Genomic DNA, 19114 nt, shown 5'->3' with positions numbered 1-19114 from the left:
CTGTAAGAGACTTTAAGAATCATGAAGCTGATTTTCCCGAATGCTGCAATCGTTTTCTACATTGCCCCGATGGAGATCGTGAAATTCTTGAATGAAAATGTGCATCTAAGCTAAATTATTCTCTTACAAATTAAATTGTAGTAAAAAAGCGCCACTTGTAGAGAAATAAATAACAAAATGGTTTGGCAGACAACTTTATTGCGTATACGTCATACGTATACTTAATTTGAATGTCATTGAACTTGGGTCTTCCTAATCACAACAGAGAGCTCGTTCAATATCAATGCGTATTCTAATCTATATTCTCTATAAGAATTACGCAATTCCTTTTAAATTTAAACTTGAAAAACAAGTTCTAATATGTTTTAATTGATTTCGCAGTACAAATTCAGTTGAGTTCATATCCATATTATATGCATACATATTAGAAGTAAATGTTTATCTTTAGTGTATCCGTTAATCAAATCAATGTCTAACTTCATAACTCGTAACAAAAACTTTACTGTCTTTATAATATGATCATAATAAATAGCAATGGAGTAAACAAATTTTATGAATCGATAGTTGAATGCATTTAATCTAAAACACTTCACAAAGCTCTGTCCATCTCTGTTTCTAACTGCCAAATAATCCATTGCCAATGTCAGTTGGTGAGGTCGCTGAGGGGTTTATGTAATTCATTTAGCAAATCCCTCAGAGTCGGATGCAGATTTCGGCATTGATTTGGCCTGACCTCTGATCAAATTTGATAGAACTTAACTGCAATGCAGTGCGGTACAAAAGCGATGCAAATGTCAAATCGCATGTGAAATAAGGTCAAAATGCAGTTAAAATAAAATGGCCTTAAAATGCGTTTGCGAGGTCGAAACGTTTAACGCAGTCTAAGCTTTATTTAGCCAGCCAACCACTACATACACAAAGAGATACACACACACACACATACACAGAGACATATAGAGGGGCAATTAGTGCTGTGGGTGTGGTTTCTGTTTCTGTTTCAGTTTCAGTTTCAGCATGGCTGCCCTTTATCTTTCCGTCTCTGTGTTGTTGTGCTTGTTTGTTGTTTGCTGCTGTTTGTTGTTGCTGCTGTTGTCACAGTTTTACGCTTATTGTTGTTGATGGCTTTTTGGGTCCCCGATGATGGGAAGGGGGATTTGGACACAAATATCGCTAGTCATAACGCTATTTAGGCAAGCGTCCCGAGACAAAAGCGCTCAATAAATTTAATGCCAAAAGTATGTTACGAAAATAGCCAACAAACAGAAATCGGGTCAACGGGCAAACAGCCGAAAGACTCGTAAAAAATAATAAACAAACGCCAGTTGACCACGCCAAGTCAAGCCAAAATTAATATACTATACAGAGGAGAGCAGAGCAGAGCTCATAAACAAAATAGCCCATCACGCTTACGACTGGTAATAAGTATTTATATGCTGAAGTAAGCGAACGCGTTCGCCTCGACTCCATAAAATAGCCACAAGTGAGACATTCTAGACTCAATAAATATGCACTTATGACTTCCCTTTGACTCTGATGAACTCGCTAATAAACACTTGATTTGGTCAACAAGCTTAATTTATTTGTATGCTATACTAGTTCAATTTATGGATTAAATGCAAGGAAAGTTTCTTTCCCTTCAATTTAAATTCGTTTCATATGAATGTCGTTATGATTTTCATAAATTCCACTAATTAGTCTCGTCATATTTTTAATACTTAATTATCTGTTCTAGTTACGAGATGAGTGCGTAGAAATAATATTCCGCGAATTAGATGCTGAATTATATTTTGTTAACGCTCGGTAAATAAATTTAAAATCATTTAATTTGTATGAAATAAATAAATACAAATTTATAGAGTACGATTACTTAGGAAATTCTACTTCATTTTGCTTTCAGTAAGTTTTCTTTGAGTGCTATAAAATTAAAGATTTATACCAATATCAAAGCACAGTTTGACAGAATTTTCAATTGACTTCCAGTAGCAATTGATTAAAGTTTAACCCCCAATCGATCATGTGTAATACATGGAGTATGAGTGATAAAATGCAAATACTCAAAAGGTTTAAGATTAGCTCTAACTTTTAGCTATTTAGCGAAAAATAATTTCTGAAACATTGAATTCTGAGTGTAATCTGCCTTTTTCTGATAACTTAATTGTTGATAAACTAGATTTTACTACTAAAAGATGCATATATTAATGAACATCAGCTGCTGTCAAGTAGTCTTCAATATTTATTTATTTGTCATAATAAGTTCGCTCATAAGTTCCATTCACCTAAATTTGACATACTTTATATACTACATTGCTAATCAGTGGAAGCTATTCTATTTTTATGCACTGTCCGCATTAGCTGAGTGCTGTTGTTGGGGGCAGTGAAGCTGCTGGAAGGGCGTGTCTAGGTCGTTGTCGTTGTTGTTGATCTTCAGTCAATTGCATATGATTTCACGTTGACAGCACTTAGGATAGTCAGCATGGGGGAATTTCGGTTCACCCAAATGGCAGCCAGGTGGAGCAGCTACACTTCCGCAGCTATTAAATGAGAATCACAATTGAAATTAGCAATTTGCATACTCTTCACTTAAAGCATGAACTCACGTGTGAATCTGGGCATGACTGTTGTCTTCGCAGATGATGCGAGCACAGGTTATCGCTGGGTATTGGGCAACTTGGCCAGGATTAAGGATAAGATTCGGCTTCACCACACATTTGCCGGGATGCGCGGGATCCGCAAAGATGCCACGCATAACAGCTGCCTCAGTGTGGGGCAACAACAACGCCGCCAGCAGCACCAACAAAATTCCGCTCATGAATTGTTTCATCTTATTGCGTTGCTCACAAAACTATGACTGATTCACACTCAGAATCGAGCAGATGGCTGATGATGTTTTGAGAGTAAAAAACAAAAACTGGAATACTTTGTAGATAGTCCGAGGTCGTAGAAAGGCCAAGAGTTGACGTGTTTGTGACGAGCAAAAGTAGAATAAATATTTTATTTGTATTCTAATGTATTTAAAATGCTTTCTATTTGTTTGTTAATAAACACTTGATTTGGTCAATAAGCTTAATATATTTATATACTATTTTGTTTTAATTTATAGTTAATGTAAGAAAAGTTTCTTTTTTCTTTAATTTAAACTCGTTTCGCAGGAATTTCTTTATGATTTTCATAAATTCCACTAATTATTCTCATCATATTATTATTACGTAATTATTTTTGTCTTGAAATTGAAAATAAACACTCGATTTGGTCAACAAGCTTAATACATTTATATGCTAGACTATTTCAATCTATAAAGTCAATGCAAGGAAAGTTTCTTTTCGCTTCAACTTAAGTTCGTTTCATAAAAATTTTAATATAAATTTAATAAATTCTATTTAGCTAGTTTACAATCATTATATTATTTTGACTTCATTATTTGATTCTTGAATGTATTACTGAAGTTTGCAGTAATCATAAACAGCGTTTTATTTTTCTTATTTGTGAATAGCTTATTATTTTTAACTGCATTTACTTGAACTAATTAATCGATTGCATAAGCAATAGTTGCGATTAGATAGGCAATCGTCTAATGATAGTGCGTAGAAATAATATTACGCGAGTTAGGTATAAAATGAATGCGCGAATACAGCTAAAGGCTAAACACATTTCAACTGTCAAGATGAGGACAACTTTTGTAGTCGCTTATCTATTGGCAATTGTGCTTAATATAAGCGAAGTTTATGGAGGACTTGGAATAATGGCCCACATCGATGAGGGTGCGTGTTGAGAGATATAAAACAGTGATTACTTATTATTTTTGAGGTTTAAAGCTCATCCCGGCAAATGTGTTCTAGATGAAAATACAATTTTAGATATTGGCCAATTTATAACTCGCGATTGTCAGCTTTTTCATTGCGAAAGAGAAGGAGTTATATATATTCGAACGTAAGCTTAATTATTTACAAATACATACTATATTTCATAGAACTGACTTCGTTTACAGATGTCAGAATATGAATACGCGAGAGCCCTGCACAATAGGAGAGCTTAAATATCCAGATGCTGATTACCCCAAATGCTGTACTCGAATAGTGCATTGTCCAGATGGCGATTTTCGCGAAATCTAAGAATCACTCAGTTTTGATAATGCTCGGTAATTCTATTTGAAAATCACTTAATTTGTATGAAATAAATGAATACAAATTCAGGAAATTGTACTTCATTTGTGTGTCAGAAAGTTTACTTTGACTGCCAATATCAAAACACAGTTTAACAGAATTTTCAATTGAGTTCCAGTAGGAATTGATTGAAGTTTTACCACTAACCGATCGCGTGTACTACATGGCGTATGCGTTATAAAATGCTTATACTCAAAGTGTTTAAGATTAGCTCTAACTTTTAGCTATTTTCGAATCAATAGTTTTTAAAACATTCAATTCTGAGTGTAAATGAATGAAATTTGTAATAAACAAGCTTTTACTATTATATGTTGCATATATTATAACATAATATATATAAACACATCAGCTGCTGTCAAGTAGTCCTCAATATTTATTTATGTGTCATAATAAGTTCGCTCACTTTTTTCCATTCGCTTAAATTTGACATACTTTATGTACTAATCAGTGGCTGCTATTCTATTTTTATGCACTCTATGCAATAGCCGAGTGCTGTTGTTGGGCGCACTGAAGCTGCTGGAAGGGCGTGGCTAGGTCGTTGTCGTCGTTGTTGATCTTCAGTTAATTGCATATGGTTTCACGGTAACAGCACTCGGGATAGTCGGCATTGGGGAATTTCAGTTCACTCAAATAGCAGCCAGGCGGAGCATCTACACTTGGGCAGCTATGAAATAAGAAATGATGAGTCCAACAGCATTTGCATACGTTACTTTCAAAGCTTGAACTCACGTGGTAGCCGAGAAATTACCGTTGTCTTCGCAGAAGACACGCGCACAGGTCGGCCCTGGGAGTTGGCCAACTTGGCCAGGATTTAGGATAAGATTCGGCGTCATCACACATTTGCCGGGATACGCGGGATCCGCAGCGAACTTATACGACACAGCTGTCTCAGTGTGGGGCAACAACAATGCCGCCAGCAGCACCAACAAAATTCCGCTTATGAATTGTTTCATATTATTGTGCTTCTCACAAAACTATGACTAATTCACACTTAGATTCGAACAGATGGCTGATGATGTTCTGAGCGTAAAAAACCAAAAGTGGAATACTTTTTAGATAGTCCGAGGTCGTAGAAAGGCCAAGAGTTGACGTGTTTGTGACGAGCGAAAATATAATAAATATTTTATTTGTATTCTAATGTATTTAAAATGCTTTCAAGTTTTTTTACTGCAAATTTGACACAGACATTAAATATGGATTTTAAGATTTCATTAATTTCGGTGGACCATAAAAAAGTGTGAAAAATTAAGCAAACCGTATTTATTAAGAGTGATTGTAAATTTTATTCCATTTAACTGAACAATTTTTTTATAAATAAAACGGAATTTTGCTATGTTTACAAATAATCTTCCTAGTAATGTTTTTATTCTCGCTCTTTAAAAAAAATCTTCAAATTGTAAAATTCATTTGAAGATAATATTACATGTTAAATTTATTTAGAACGTTTATTTTTGGTTTTGCTGTTTTTATTTATTTCTAATCAAAGACTATAGAGCATTTTATATGATATTCTGTAATTTTTGATATAAGCAAATCAGTTATAACTAATTGTTAAATGGTGTTAAATATAACTTTGCATGTCATTTGCTTAATATGTTTTTTATGGGTTAATTTACCGTATATGTTCCCATTTATATATCAATAATTAACCGTTTGAATGTTGTATTTTGAGTTAGTTGAAATTCATTTTCACTGCTATTGTTTATTATTTTATATAATAAGAAACGACTATAGAACATTCTATGTGTTATTCTGTAGTCTTTAAGTAGTGTTAAAAATTAATTTGAATATCATTTGCTTAATATGCTTGTATTTGGATTATGAATTATATTTTGAGTCAGTTACAATTAATTTTCACTTCGCAGCATTTAGGATAGTCGGCATTGGGAAACATCGGCTCCACTTCGCAATTCGGTGGAGCACCAACAGCCCCACATCTTTAAAATTAAATACAAAATATGTCATCAATACGACATTGTGTATTTGTTTTAAGTTAAATACTCACGTGTGTATTTGTCCAAAGCTGTTTTCTCCGCAAATGATGCGAGCACAATCCATATCTGGGTATTTTGCTATTTGGCCCGGATTTAAGATTAAATTTGGCTTGATAACACATTTGCCTGGATACGTGGGATCTGCAAAGTAGCCGCTTGCCATTCCCGCCTCAGTCTGGGGCAGCAGCAGCATCGCCAGCAATACCAGTAAAATTCCGTTTAAGAAAAGTTTCATCTTATTGCGTTGGACTCAAAAGTCGGACTGATTCGAACAGTTGCCGGACGATATTTTTAGCTAAACTGGGTTTAAGGGTCAAACAAATTATAGAGAGGGAATTTTGCAAGCAGCGTAGATAATCAAAGCTCATAAAAAGCTCATTTTTGGGTTATAAAATAATTTTGAAAATTTGTATTCTATATTTGATGTGCAGTACTATCGAAAACACTATCGGTGGCTGCCCTGTACAATTAATAATGAACGATAGTTATCATTGATAGTGAAGATGAAATTCCTGGAATTTGTGAAGTCGTTCTGATTATATGATTATTAGTCTATGCTTTGAGACATATTTAATTAAAAATTCCTGTTATACGAGAGTGCAGTAATCACTGCTGATTAAATAGTACTAAACTGTACATATGTACATATATATTGTTGTTGAAATTTTTCTATTGTTTTGATTTTACAGTATCACAGCTTTGCAATCTATAAGTTGCAAACTTGTGTGGTAATTTCACTTTAGTTGTGAATTGGTATTGAGTAATAACTTATTCTGTTGTTATAAAATAAATATGTATATTTGCAATGAATTTCTACGATTACACTTTATAATTGCTTTATTTTAAAACTAAAATGTTTGATGTGGATCGTTATGGAACTTTAAATTTAAATGCTAATCACATATAACACGTCTATTGCAACACTTCGGATACTCGGCATCCCAATCAAAGTTGGAATAGCGACAGTCATCAGGTGGGGCATCGTGGCTACAGCTATTAATATAATATGTTAATACGATTAATTTGGAATGTTATATATTTATGTTAACTTACGTTTGCAACATGCCCCAGCCATCGCCGGCACAAAAGACCGAAGTGCACGGCAGATTATCCAACTTGACCATTTCGCCCAACTTGAGCATCAGCAAAGTGTTACCCATATCCAGAACACAACGATCAGGATAGGCTATAAATTATGAAAAATAATTATAAATTTTAGTGAAGTATATCTAATACCCACTATTGTCTCCATAATTGTTTAGCGAATTCAGCAGTTGAGCTCGACAAAGATACGCAAAAGTCAGCCAGATGATGACAACTTTAAGCACAAACATCATGTGTTGAAGTAATTTATAGTTGTGTATCGTAATTTGCTTATAGAGAATAGACTTTTTACACACTGCCTGCTAATTGTTATTTCCGAGTGCGATTCTTTTGATTGCAGATGACTCTGCGTTCGCAGCAATGCGGATAAGGTTCATTCGCATTGATGTAGTCTCCAAAGTGACAATGTGCTGGAAGTCCAGTGATAGCTCCACAACTAAAGTAGCAAAACTCTTGTGTATTAACTAGCCAATTAATTAGTTACCTAATTTGGTAATTACCTTTGGAATATGGCAATACTTTGAGAGCCGCACACAATTTGACGACATTCGTGTGTGGGATCCTTAATGCTGACTCCCTTATCGATTACAAGTTCTGCTGAAATGGCGCATTTTCCAGGAAATTCTATTTAACAGGAAATTAGCTCGTTTTCCGCTCGTATAAAACTGCTTATGTTACTTACTGTCATCACGATAAATGCCCATGAATTCGGCTGTGTCACAACCAAGTGCCAAACAAGCTAAAATAATGTATAAAATGTGCAGCAGCATCTTTACTTTGTGGTTATTGAAAATTAAAAACAAAGTTTAATGTTGAATTTAGTTGAACAGAAAATTTATAAAATATGCTATGATTGATTTAAATCTCAAATCACAAGTTTTTTAACTTCTCTAAATTTCAGAAGATATAAATTTAAAAAAATTAAATTAAATTTATTTTATTTTCATATCTAAGAAGTTACAACTTTTATTTTATTTTAAAATGATATCGTAAATCTTTGCTGTATTTATAATTTATATATGCATTAAACACTTCTTAATTAACTTAAAATTTGTAAGATAAACACAGATACTTTTGTATCTAGACGATGTCATTGCAAACCCAATCGCGTTCACAGCATTCGGGATAGGCAGCATTGCTATCAATATAATCGGTAACTACACAACCTTGGGGCACACTTCTTGGTGAGCAACTGATGGAAAATTGGAGAACAAAGGTTAGCTTATTTTTAAGACTAGCTCTTGCAACTTACGTGAAAATCAAAGCCCAACTCTCGCGTCCACAAAAGATGTTCTCACATTTGAGAGGATGACGCACAAGCTGCTCGCTTTCAATGATCAAAGGACCCTTGTCCGTTTCCATATAACACTTGCCCGGCAGGCCTGCAAATAGGAAGTGCAAGAGTTAAATGTGTGTGCTGACCAAACAAATAGCGATGGGGCAAGTGTAACTCTTGTTATTCAATATGGCAAAGTTGGCGTCGCCGCAAACTTGATTGTCGAGCAGCAGCAGCAAATAGGCGACGACAACAGGGATCAGGAGGCAAGCATTCAAAGGCGACATTATACTATATAGTATTTCAGGAAATTTCACTAAGAGATTCAATTTACTTGAACTTCGTGTTGTAAGTGAAAAGGCCTGCTATACACAGAGAGAAAAAATGACGTGAGTTTGAAAACTTCGCGATCATGAAAAGCAAAAATTTTAAATTTAAGATCGAAAATTTCTCAAAATTGAAGAAGTTTACTTTTATTTTTTTCTTTTTAAGTGAGTGAACAAGAATTTAAGGCATCTTACAAAGTAAAAATCGTAAATCAAGAAATATTAATATTTGTGTATGTTTAAACTAGAGTTGAAATTTCTAGTTCTAGTTTAAATTTTGTCATTTTCAAGTCTAGTTTCCATTTATTAATTTTTAAATTTTTGAATTAAGAATATATTATATATATACTTTGATTATTATAAAGTAAAAGATAATTCTAGAATTATAGTCCTGGTTCAGGAATTTATCTTCTGGTTCAAATTCGTTTTGACTAAAGTTTTTCTTTATTGATTTTAGAAAGATTTTCTTTCTCAGTGTACTATATACTATATAATATTCACAGTATGCTGTCGATTTCATATGCACATTTTAATTAAAAAGCAGCGGCAGACACAGACAGTTACAGATATAGTTACAACTGGCAGATACAGATACATACATAGTTGTTGTCTGCTCTGCTATAAATTTATCGAATATGTTAATCCCGTTATGTGTGTCTATGTGTCAATGTGTGTGTGTGTGTGTATGTGTGTGCCCATCTGTCGTTGTCGTTTGTCGTTGCATAATTCGATTAAACAACGTTGCAGCAAAGTCTCCCCTCCTCCTCCCTTTTGGGGGGTAATGTAAATATTTGTGTGTTTGTCTGTCGAATTTTGATTGCTGCTGTGTTTGGCACTCGAAACAAGAATTCCCTTTGCCTCTCTTCCTCTCTTTGGCTTCCACATTTTGCACTTTCCCCCTGCTGAAGCTGTCTGCAATTATTTAGGTACCCAACAAGTCAAATGTAGACAAATTAGTGGCCATATAATTGATGCATCTACCTCGCTCTCTTCTCTTTCCTCCTGCTCCTCCTCACTCTTTGCTTTGTTTATTTGCCTCGGTTGTTATTGAGTGTTTAGTTGTGTTGGGCCGAAGTAAATGTAAATCTATTTTGCTCGGCTGTTTTGTGCTCTTCTGTTGCTTGCCATTGTTGATCTGCTCAGCCAACTACGACTTCAGTTCACTTCCCTTCATTGGCCTGTCTTGATTACATTTGGCCATGCGGCCAATTAGGAAACGGCCTTCATTGTTTGCCAGCTGAAATTAATTGAATTGAGTGGCCTCAGCTGAGATTGAAATATATGCAATTCCCTCCAACAAGACACACACTCAACACTCAATGTGTGTGTGTGTATGTGTGCTTGTTTTTCCCTGTGTTTTTCTCACTTGGCAGTTGCCAAAAATGTTCTGCTACCAATAAACAAAGGAAAATAGTTTAATGAATGCCAAGTCAAAACCATTGTGAAGGAATGCACAGTTTAAGACTGGCAAGAAATACACTTTAAAGCGATTAATTATAGTTTACTGCATTTTAATTGATAGAAATTTTTGTGATTTTCTATAAATTTAAAGAAATATCTTAAAGGGTTTCGTTAAAGTTGCACTTTCCTTCCCACAGTCAAAGATTCTTAGAAATTCCATAGCTTTAATGGTGGAAATTCCATTAAGAAAATTCCATTCACAAACACATTCCACTCGCCTGCTTGTTAATTGGCAGAAATGGAGCTGAAGAAGGTTAATTAAATTGCTGAGGGCAAAAATCAATCAAAGGCGTTTAGCAAATGCAATAACACCAATGGCCAAGTTTAGTTATTTGTTTAAAATGATATAATAAATGTAAGAAAACTTGATATTAACAAATTTGATCATTTCTTAAACAATTCATTAATGAAGTAACTGAATTGAGTTTAACTTGGTAGCTTTAAAAACAACTTTAATTAAATTATAATTTAATAAACTATTTAAGAGTGTATCAATTTATTAACTAGGTAATTAAATTGAGTTTAACAAGATAGAAAGAGAAATAACATTATTAAGCAGCTTCTCTATTATTTTCTACAATATTTAATATGATTTAAGCTAAGAATATCTTTGGGTAAGCAATTTATATCATATTTCAATGCATTTGGAATTATTGAATATGTTAATCGATTTAATTAAAGGCAAATTGATTGCCAACGAAATTGGTTAGGCTTACACATAGATAATGAGGCAGCAAATGCGGCCCAAAAGTAGCTAGCAAAGGAGTTGGCAGCCATAACTTAGAGGCGGCCAACTGAGAAGCATAAATTTGCAGACTGGATCGATACGGATAGAGATATATAGATATAGATATAGATACTGGGAATAATATGGAAGTTTATTTGCATATATAAGCAATCAACACGTAAACATAGCATAAATAACAAATTGCCGAGCAAATAGTGGCTAGAAGGGAGTCGATGAGGGGGAGGAAGAGACGAAGACAGAGACAGAGGCAGAGGGAGAGGCAGCATATAAGGGTCAACATACAATGGCAACTTTTCCGAAATGAAAATGTTGTGGGCGTCTCTCCCAGTGTTGCCCCAAAGCGACCCAAAGGTAAGACCAAATGTACACATACATATACATACATACATACATATAAGTATGGTATGCTATATACATAAAGTATATATGTATATGTGTGTGTGTGTGTGGCAAGTCACCTGGTCAAGCTCGGGGCCTCTGTCTGCGTTGGCCGTTGTCTGCTTTCCTTTTTTATGGTCGCACATAAAACACACATAATTATAATTTCAATGATATTAGAGTTCATATCAAAGTGAATGAGATACAAGCGAAATGCTTTATTTTTATTGCCATTTGTGTTGTGTTCGCTGACCTCACCTGGGGGCGACTGCCGCTGGACCCGTCATCCCTCTTCCCTCTTCCATCCTCCCTCTGATCTTCTTCCTTCTCTCTTTCATTTCGCTTTCTTGTTGTGTTTTTTTTTTTATATTTCGCATTATACATTCTGCGCTTTTAATTTTTGTATGACGCCTAAGCTGAGGCCGCAAGGCAGCAAAAGGCCAGCTTCATATGTGTGTGTGTGTGTGTATGTGCAGCTGAATTTGTTTATGTGTGTATTTGTGGGCATATTTAAACGACGCTTTTATAAATTTTAAATTGCTGGAAAATTGTTAAATGTGCAACACACATTTGAAAAGACAATTGAATGTTTTTAAAAAAAATTATTTATAATATTTATTTTTTAATGTTATCGAACAATAATAGGTGTGTGTTAAGTGTGCAACATACATTTAAAAAGACAATTGCATATTTTTACTAAATTAAATTTATATTACATTTGGCACATGTACATATTTAATATTTCAGATATTATTGAATAATTACCATATTTTTAACGCATTTTGTACTATTTTAATTAATGCATATTGTTCAGGAAATAACATATTGTAGCTGTGTCGCATGGGGTAGCAACAGCAATGTTGCAAATTTACTTCCATGATGCACACATCATTTATTTCTGAGCGCGAGTGTGTGTATTGTAATACACATTACTATATTGTGCGTTGTGTTTGTATATCGTATAAAATATTCAAAAACATTTCGCTTCTCTAAATATTTGATAGACCGAAAAATAAGCAAAGCCAAGTAAAAACAACAACGGCGAAGACGACGACGACGACGACGACGACGACGATGACAACAACACAATAAAGTGTAGTAAACAAAATTCTCACTGTGATTTTTATGCTGAAAAGCTGAAGGGGGAACGAAAGAAGGAATGAAAGAAATGGGAAAAATCCAATAAGAGAGCTATCCAACCAACTAACTCGGTCACTCTCGCACTTTCCTTTGAACGCAGCTGTCTCCCTCTTCCATTTTTTTTTGCATTGTTTGCGCGCTTCTTCCGCTGTTTTCTAGTGCACTCAAAAGTAACAGCAGCAGCAGCAACAACAACTAAGACTACAGCAGGAGCAGCAACAACTAAAACTACTGCAACAACAACTACAACTACAACTACTGTGACCTTCAAATGCACAAATTGACTCAACTGTTATTGTTGCTGCGGTTGTTACTCGTTCTTCTTCTTGTTGCCGTTGCCGTTGCTCTTGTTGTTGTTGTTGTTGTCGCTGGTTCGCCTTATGACAGCGCCACGTTGAGTTATTAAAATTTGTTTTTGGCAATGCATTTGGCTGGCATTGTGTGTAATCTACTCGTATTCTTCCTTCTTGCTTTTCTTTCTGTACATTTTCTTTTCTTGCGTTTTCTATTGTTTGCTTTGTGGGTGCACTGTAAACGTTTCTGTTTTGTGTCAGAGCTACTCAAAAGCACAATAATGATTTAGTAAGAATTACAATTACAAGTTTAAACAGTTGCCCCAGCGAAATTTTGCTAATGGCGCGTTCATCGCTAGCATGTGCTCTCTCAATTGTTCCATTGAAAAACAACAAATATTCAATAATAATAATTCGATTAAATAAACACGTGGCAAATCTCTGTGGGTGCTAGACTATAAAATAACGTTTTTATAGCTGGATTAAATATTACTTATGGTTTGCCACATGTTTACGCATTAATCTTTTCGACGGAAAAAAAACGTTTCCCTTTATAGTTAATGTGTTTTAAATTGCGAAAATATTATGCGAATTATGAGAAGAACGATATAAAAAATCACAATATTATAATAATTTTTAATAATCAACAATAATTAGTAAGAAACTAATTCTTGGTAGTATTTTTGTTGACTAAAAATAAATTTATTTTCCTTGGGAATTGATTAAAGTTATTCATTATTATTATAGCGCTTCTTGGTTTAGTATTAATATGTAACACAAAAAAATTAATTTTTTTTTTAGAGCGTTAAATGTATAAAATAAAATTTCTTAGCAAATTCAATATGAAATTTATATATTTCTTATTTTCTTATAATGTCTATAAGAAGAATTTACGATCCCAAATTTAAATTTAAATTTCTTTTCTCCGCTCTTATGAAAATTGTAATTATGTTATTACCTATGATTTTTCGTATAATTGTATTCCATTTATTTAATCGATTTGAGCAAAAGAAACTAATACAATACAATAATTTCACTCTCTTTATACTTTCAGGTAAGACAGCAGCTAATACTATGCTTAAGTTGCAATACTTAACTTAAGGATATATTTTCTACACTTTATTATTATTTGTGTGAGTAATTAAATAAAGCTTATTTAAATTGTTAAACAAGGATTTCAGCATCAGTTTCGCACAAAAAGATTTTATAGGCAATCCATTATGCTTGTCTAATAGGCTTAACTCGGTTGGTATTTATTGCAGTATATTCAGTATATTAAAATATTTTTGCAGAATTTGAAATGCTGTAAGCGTAAGCTTATTGTTGTTAGAATATAAACGTAAGAAAAAAATCCGTATTAACCATTTGCCACGCGCTTTATCCTTGGCATTTAAAGGTGCGCACGACAGGTGAGCTGTTGTTGTTGTTTTTGTTGTTTTTTATGTTATTTTTCCCCTCAGTTGTTGTTGATTTTGGTTGGCAGAAGACCGCGCTTGTTGAATTATTTAAAAGACAAGTGCGCAACCCGCAGTCAACCCCTCTCTTTCCTCCCCCGGCTCATCAACGTGCAAGGATAAAGGCAGCCGGGCTGGCAGAGATAAAAGTGTAGCATACTTTAAGGCGTCGACAGCGACAGCGACAAAAGCGAAAGCAAAAGCAGAAGCAAAATAAAAAAAGGAAAAAGGGCGGCAGCTTGATTATGTCTCAAGTCACTCCACGTAGCGCGGCCACAAAAAAGAAATTAATTAATTTTTAAGCGTAATTAAATGCAAAGCAGCACTTGGGCTCAAGCCCAGCCAGGCAGCAGGCAGGCGGGCAGGCAGGCAGGCAGGCAGCCAGACTTCGGCAAGGACCTCTCGCAGTCGCGCTTTGTTTGTTTGCGTCCGTGAAGGCAAGGCTACAAGGCACACACAAGGCCGCTGCGGATGCTGCGAAGGCATACAAGAAACCCAACCGAAAAAAAAAACAGAGGACACTGAAATGAAGAACAACAGCAGAAAAATATATACGAGTATAAAACACAGGCCAACAAATAACTTTAGGTCCAACTGATTCCTTTCAAATGAATCTCTTTCGCATTTCTCGCTGGCAATTACAAAATGTGGGCAACAAGAAAAAAAAAACAAAAACAAGAACGAAAGCATACAAAATTGTTATCCACTCGAGCGCTGTTAATGGGCTTCAATTTCGTGTTGAACTTTTTCAGTTTTGTTTTGTTTTGTTTGCCTTTAGGTTTGGGTTCCAGCAAAACTTGTGAGTTGGGACTGCAAATGATTGGCAAAGGTTGAATTGCTTCAGAAGGCGACAGCCAAAACTTGAAATCAAGTTGACAGTTGCCCGAAGACTGTCTTCCTTTCCCCCTCTCTTTCTCTCTCTCTCTGTCTGTTGTGTGTATCTGCTATTGACTTTTGAGTTCGGCATTGGCAATCAACACCACCCAAAAGAGACCATGCCCCAATATTTACCATTTCCATTTCCATTTCAATTCGCATTTTCAATTCTCACTCCAAGGCAACAGCTAAAGCAACAGCAACAAATAATGCTTCCTAAAATTCACATTCAATTTTTATGGCTCGTTTCGTTTGGCTGTCCGTTTGCTTTTCTGGTCAATTTCACTTTTATGCTTGCAGTCATCAGCTAAATGCTTTTACTTCTCTCTCCCTCTCTCTCTCTCTCTATACACATACACGAAATCTACTCAGATATATAAGACTATATACTCCCCACTATGCATATACATATACATATATACACGGAGTATGTTTGTGTATCTGGACAACATTTACGTGTTGGTTATTTTTAGGCGCGTGTACACAAAACAATTACGTCGGCAGCGACGTTGGCAGCACAACAACACAAATACAAACAGCAACAACAACTACAACAACTACAACGACGCGTCGCTTTAATTGCGCGCCGGCTCATGAATATTCAACAGAATATTCAGTTCCATTTGAACATGAAAACCAAATGATTTGACTAAGAACACTGAATAATAAGCTGAGGCGGATTATGCGCCAAACAACAAGCAACTGTATCCAACAACAGATATCAAGTCTGAGGACTATCTGATTACATATAATTTGAGTTGAAGTTGTAGGAGGAATCAGAAATATAGCCGATTAAAGTATATTGCAATTAAAGCGCTTTTTGTTGTATTTATTTAATTTGCATATATAGAAAATGTATTTACTGTAAGAAAATATTTAACAACTTTGAGATTGCTTTTAAATTGAACATTTAACATTTCTTAAATATTTGTTGAATATTTTCAATATTATTCAGTAATAATGTTATTATTGATTACTCTGAAATTTGTTAAAATCTTGCGTATACGTAATATTTTTACTTCTCAATTCACTTCCGAATGTGCTAATCGATTCAAATCAAGTAAAGTTGCTTGACATGAATAAATTCATTGTTGAATCCTATTAATAATTAACATTTACTTTTATATACTATAATTTATTTTAAATATTTAAATTTCAAAAGTGGGTAAGGAAATAAAAAGTACAGTCCAATTATTATTGATGAAACTTAAGAACAATAATATAAATAACAAACATAATAGATTTGAAGGAGAAAAATAGAAAAGCCTCTAGCTTACTCTACTATATACTTTTTTTTGTAAATTCAAATGATTCTACAAGTGGTTTTCCTAATATTGAATTACCTTTAATGCGCTGTGAAATATATAGTGGAAAATATTCCGCACACCAATCTAAAGCTGTAATTAATGGAATTATCGTCATCGAATAGTAATAGAGTTTTTTTTTGTGGCACCTAAATGACGTCTGCTTTTAGTCACTTAGTGTATACAGAAGTTTATTAATGGGCATGCAACGACAAACGTGCCACATGCCACACAATTCAATTAAATTTATGCCAATGTCATTCACTGTTTGTCCCTGTGCTTGTGTGTCAGTTGCTCTTTTAAGTTAATTAATCAAAGCCGAGGCAATTTTTGCAAACGTTGCGGTCGCTTTGCAGTTTGTCATGCAGCCGCCGTTGGCCATTTGAATATCAAGCTGGCAAAGCAGAAGCCTCTGTTGGTGTTGGCACTCTTCTGGGTTGTGGTCAGGTCTCGTTGCTGCCACAATTTGTCGTTCGACACGTCTCAGAGTACAAAATTCGGGCAACGAAAAATGTCTGGCAGGTGATTTGGTCTGCAACAATTTTACACAATTATTTCGTACAGTTTGTGGAGGAAAGGAAAACCGGGAAAAAATCGGAAAAATCGGAAAAATTTAAGAAAAAAAAAAAAACAAAATGTGAAATGTGTAATTTAAACACAATTAGTTTCGACTGATTTGTAAACAATTTTTGTTGTGCATTGTTTTCGCTTTGCGTTTTTGTGCTGCTTTAAACATTTCGCTCATTGGCCGCGAATTTTTGCCCTGCGTTTTGTTGATATTTCGCTGCATGTGTGTGAGTGTGTGTGTATGTGTGTGTGTTTGTGCTCAAGGTAAAATGGCGCCGCATTTTCTCAATTGGCATTAGCAAGTTAATTTCGCAGCCACACAAAGGAGGGAGAGGAGAGGCAGGGGAACGGGGTCTGTGGCTGATTGGCTGCGATTTTTGTTGCACGCAGCTAATTGCCACTTGAATGCTGCTGTTGGCCTGCAAAAATGTTTGTGCAGCTGATTTTCGCTGGGGTCAAGTTGCAAACTGTGTGAGGAGAAAAGCAATAGCAAAAGGCACAAAAAAAATCCAATTCACACGAAAAGTCTGGCAAAATGTTGTCATGGACAACACACAAGCACTCACACACACACTCACACACACACACACACGAGGAGAGAAGTGTGTGCACAATTTACACGCCGACAGCGACGGCAAACAGTAACAATGCCACACACAATTGTCCTTGCAAGGACACACAGCTGCCACGTCAACGTCTTGGCTGCTGCTGCTGGAAAATATTGATCCAGTTTTTCTTTTTTAAAAAAGCGTTCAACTTGTCCAGGTGTGACGACGCTGCTGCTGCTGCCCCGCCTCCTTTTCTCTGCTGTCCTTTGGCTGCAAATTTATGAATTGTGCTTGTGTTTGTTTGTCGCCTGCGGCTGCGTCTTTGCAGCCAATCGCACGTTGCGTATACGCGATGTTTATTGATTGGACCCCATTTTTTTTTGCCTTCTGCTTCGCCTTCGCTCTCTGGGATTAGTTTAGAGCCCAAGAAATGTGCACACAACATTATCCACAAAAATAAATCTTAATTGAAGTGCTACAAAAGCGAGAATTCAACATGATTATGTTGAACTGAATCTCAGCAGCAGCAGCAGCGTAAAGTTGGCTTAACTTTGCCTGCGACACGTGCCAATAATAATAATGTTTAATTTGCATGCGCTAAACGCAAACGTGTTGTGTGTGTGGCAAACGTGCCGTATGCGCAATGTTCGTTCTGCGGCTTATGCTGCTGCTGCTCAAACAACACAGTTATAAATGTTTAATGGACTCTCACCGCTCGTCACGCAGCGACTTTCATTAACTTTTCTCTTTTTCTTGTTCTTTTATTTTTATTTTATTTGATTTTTGTTTTATTCTCATTCGCTGTGAGAGCAGAAAATGCAGAATTGGGAGCAACAGTTTCCGGCGTTTCCATGTCATCGACAGCGACACAATTATACTAAATTTCCCGTGCGGAAATGTAGCGCACCTTTCTCCCAATTTTTGTGTACAACTTTTTTCAGCTTACCCGTTGAGCACAAATTTCGAGCTGGCAAAAGTTCAATTTCGTATTCAATTTGCCATTTCCACAAAATGTTGCGCACACACGAACTGAAATTGCCGCACTCCCAACGAAATATTCAAACAATTTGAATGTAGTATGCGAGTCCAAGTGGCAGTCAGAGTATATGGCTGGGTATGAGTATGAGTATGAGTATGAGTATATGAGTGTGTGTATGAGTACTCATGCCCCTATGAATGTTACAGCGTGTGTGTTTGCGCTTTTATCGCAAAACGACTTTGACTTTGCCGCCAAATGCCGCTGAGGACGCTCGCGGGCGAGCCACGAGTGTGTCAGTTATATAGACAGTTAAACGATAACACACACATGTACAAACACACACATACTATCACACACACACAGACTGACTGTCACGCTTCGGCTGCAGCGACAAATGTGCGTTCGCAATGGCAACGTGTCGAGCATAAGTAATGTTTATTTTTTTCTCTCCTCTTTTTTTGGATGTTAGGCTACATGCATGTAAAACATGGCTAAGGGGGAGACAC

General features: G+C 35.5%; 7 protein-coding genes across 9 annotated transcripts in view; 2 read left to right on the top strand and 5 right to left on the bottom strand.

Annotated features, from left to right (window-relative positions):
• The window catches only part of LOC133850678 (pneumococcal serine-rich repeat protein), a 57519-nt gene that overhangs the window by 10763 nt on the left and 27642 nt on the right, over positions 1 to 19114 (top strand). The window lies entirely within an intron of this gene.
• On the bottom strand, positions 2221 to 2975 carry LOC133844835 (uncharacterized). The gene is made up of 2 exons (XM_062279106.1): positions 2598 to 2975; positions 2221 to 2531 (listed from the first exon to the last, which is right to left on the bottom strand). The coding sequence occupies exons 1-2, from the start codon at positions 2819 to 2821 to the stop codon at positions 2429 to 2431; spliced, it is 327 nt and encodes a 108-aa protein (XP_062135090.1). The 5' UTR covers positions 2822 to 2975; the 3' UTR covers positions 2221 to 2428.
• On the top strand, positions 3637 to 4181 carry LOC133850811 (uncharacterized). Its single transcript, XM_062287020.1, has 3 exons — positions 3637 to 3758; positions 3813 to 3927; positions 3986 to 4181. The coding sequence occupies exons 1-3, from the start codon at positions 3662 to 3664 to the stop codon at positions 4107 to 4109; spliced, it is 336 nt and encodes a 111-aa protein (XP_062143004.1). The 5' UTR covers positions 3637 to 3661; the 3' UTR covers positions 4110 to 4181.
• Positions 4521 to 5275, bottom strand: LOC133844846 (U-scoloptoxin(16)-Er13a-like). Its single transcript, XM_062279115.1, has 2 exons — positions 4890 to 5275; positions 4521 to 4824 (listed from the first exon to the last, which is right to left on the bottom strand). The coding sequence occupies exons 1-2, from the start codon at positions 5111 to 5113 to the stop codon at positions 4722 to 4724; spliced, it is 327 nt and encodes a 108-aa protein (XP_062135099.1). The 5' UTR covers positions 5114 to 5275; the 3' UTR covers positions 4521 to 4721.
• LOC133844826 (uncharacterized) lies at positions 6974 to 7631 on the bottom strand. Its single transcript, XM_062279095.1, has 3 exons — positions 7395 to 7631; positions 7208 to 7340; positions 6974 to 7147 (listed from the first exon to the last, which is right to left on the bottom strand). The coding sequence occupies exons 1-3, from the start codon at positions 7489 to 7491 to the stop codon at positions 7048 to 7050; spliced, it is 330 nt and encodes a 109-aa protein (XP_062135079.1). The 5' UTR covers positions 7492 to 7631; the 3' UTR covers positions 6974 to 7047.
• Positions 7554 to 8110, bottom strand: LOC133844815 (venom toxin OcyC11). The gene is made up of 3 exons (XM_062279084.1): positions 7941 to 8110; positions 7759 to 7882; positions 7554 to 7694 (listed from the first exon to the last, which is right to left on the bottom strand). Exons 1-3 carry the CDS (start codon positions 8026 to 8028, stop codon positions 7568 to 7570), a joined length of 339 nt encoding a protein of 112 aa, XP_062135068.1. The 5' UTR covers positions 8029 to 8110; the 3' UTR covers positions 7554 to 7567.
• On the bottom strand, positions 8229 to 8908 carry LOC133844148 (uncharacterized). The gene is made up of 3 exons (XM_062278008.1): positions 8710 to 8908; positions 8511 to 8640; positions 8229 to 8450 (listed from the first exon to the last, which is right to left on the bottom strand). Exons 1-3 carry the CDS (start codon positions 8819 to 8821, stop codon positions 8339 to 8341), a joined length of 354 nt encoding a protein of 117 aa, XP_062133992.1. The 5' UTR covers positions 8822 to 8908; the 3' UTR covers positions 8229 to 8338.

The sequence above is a fragment of the Drosophila sulfurigaster genome, chromosome 2L (assembly GCF_023558435.1).
Source record: "Drosophila sulfurigaster albostrigata strain 15112-1811.04 chromosome 2L, ASM2355843v2, whole genome shotgun sequence".
Lineage (NCBI taxonomy): Eukaryota > Metazoa > Arthropoda > Insecta > Diptera > Drosophilidae > Drosophila > Drosophila sulfurigaster.
Note: the sequence above shows the minus strand (reverse complement) of the source record. Positions and strands in the feature narration are given on the sequence as shown.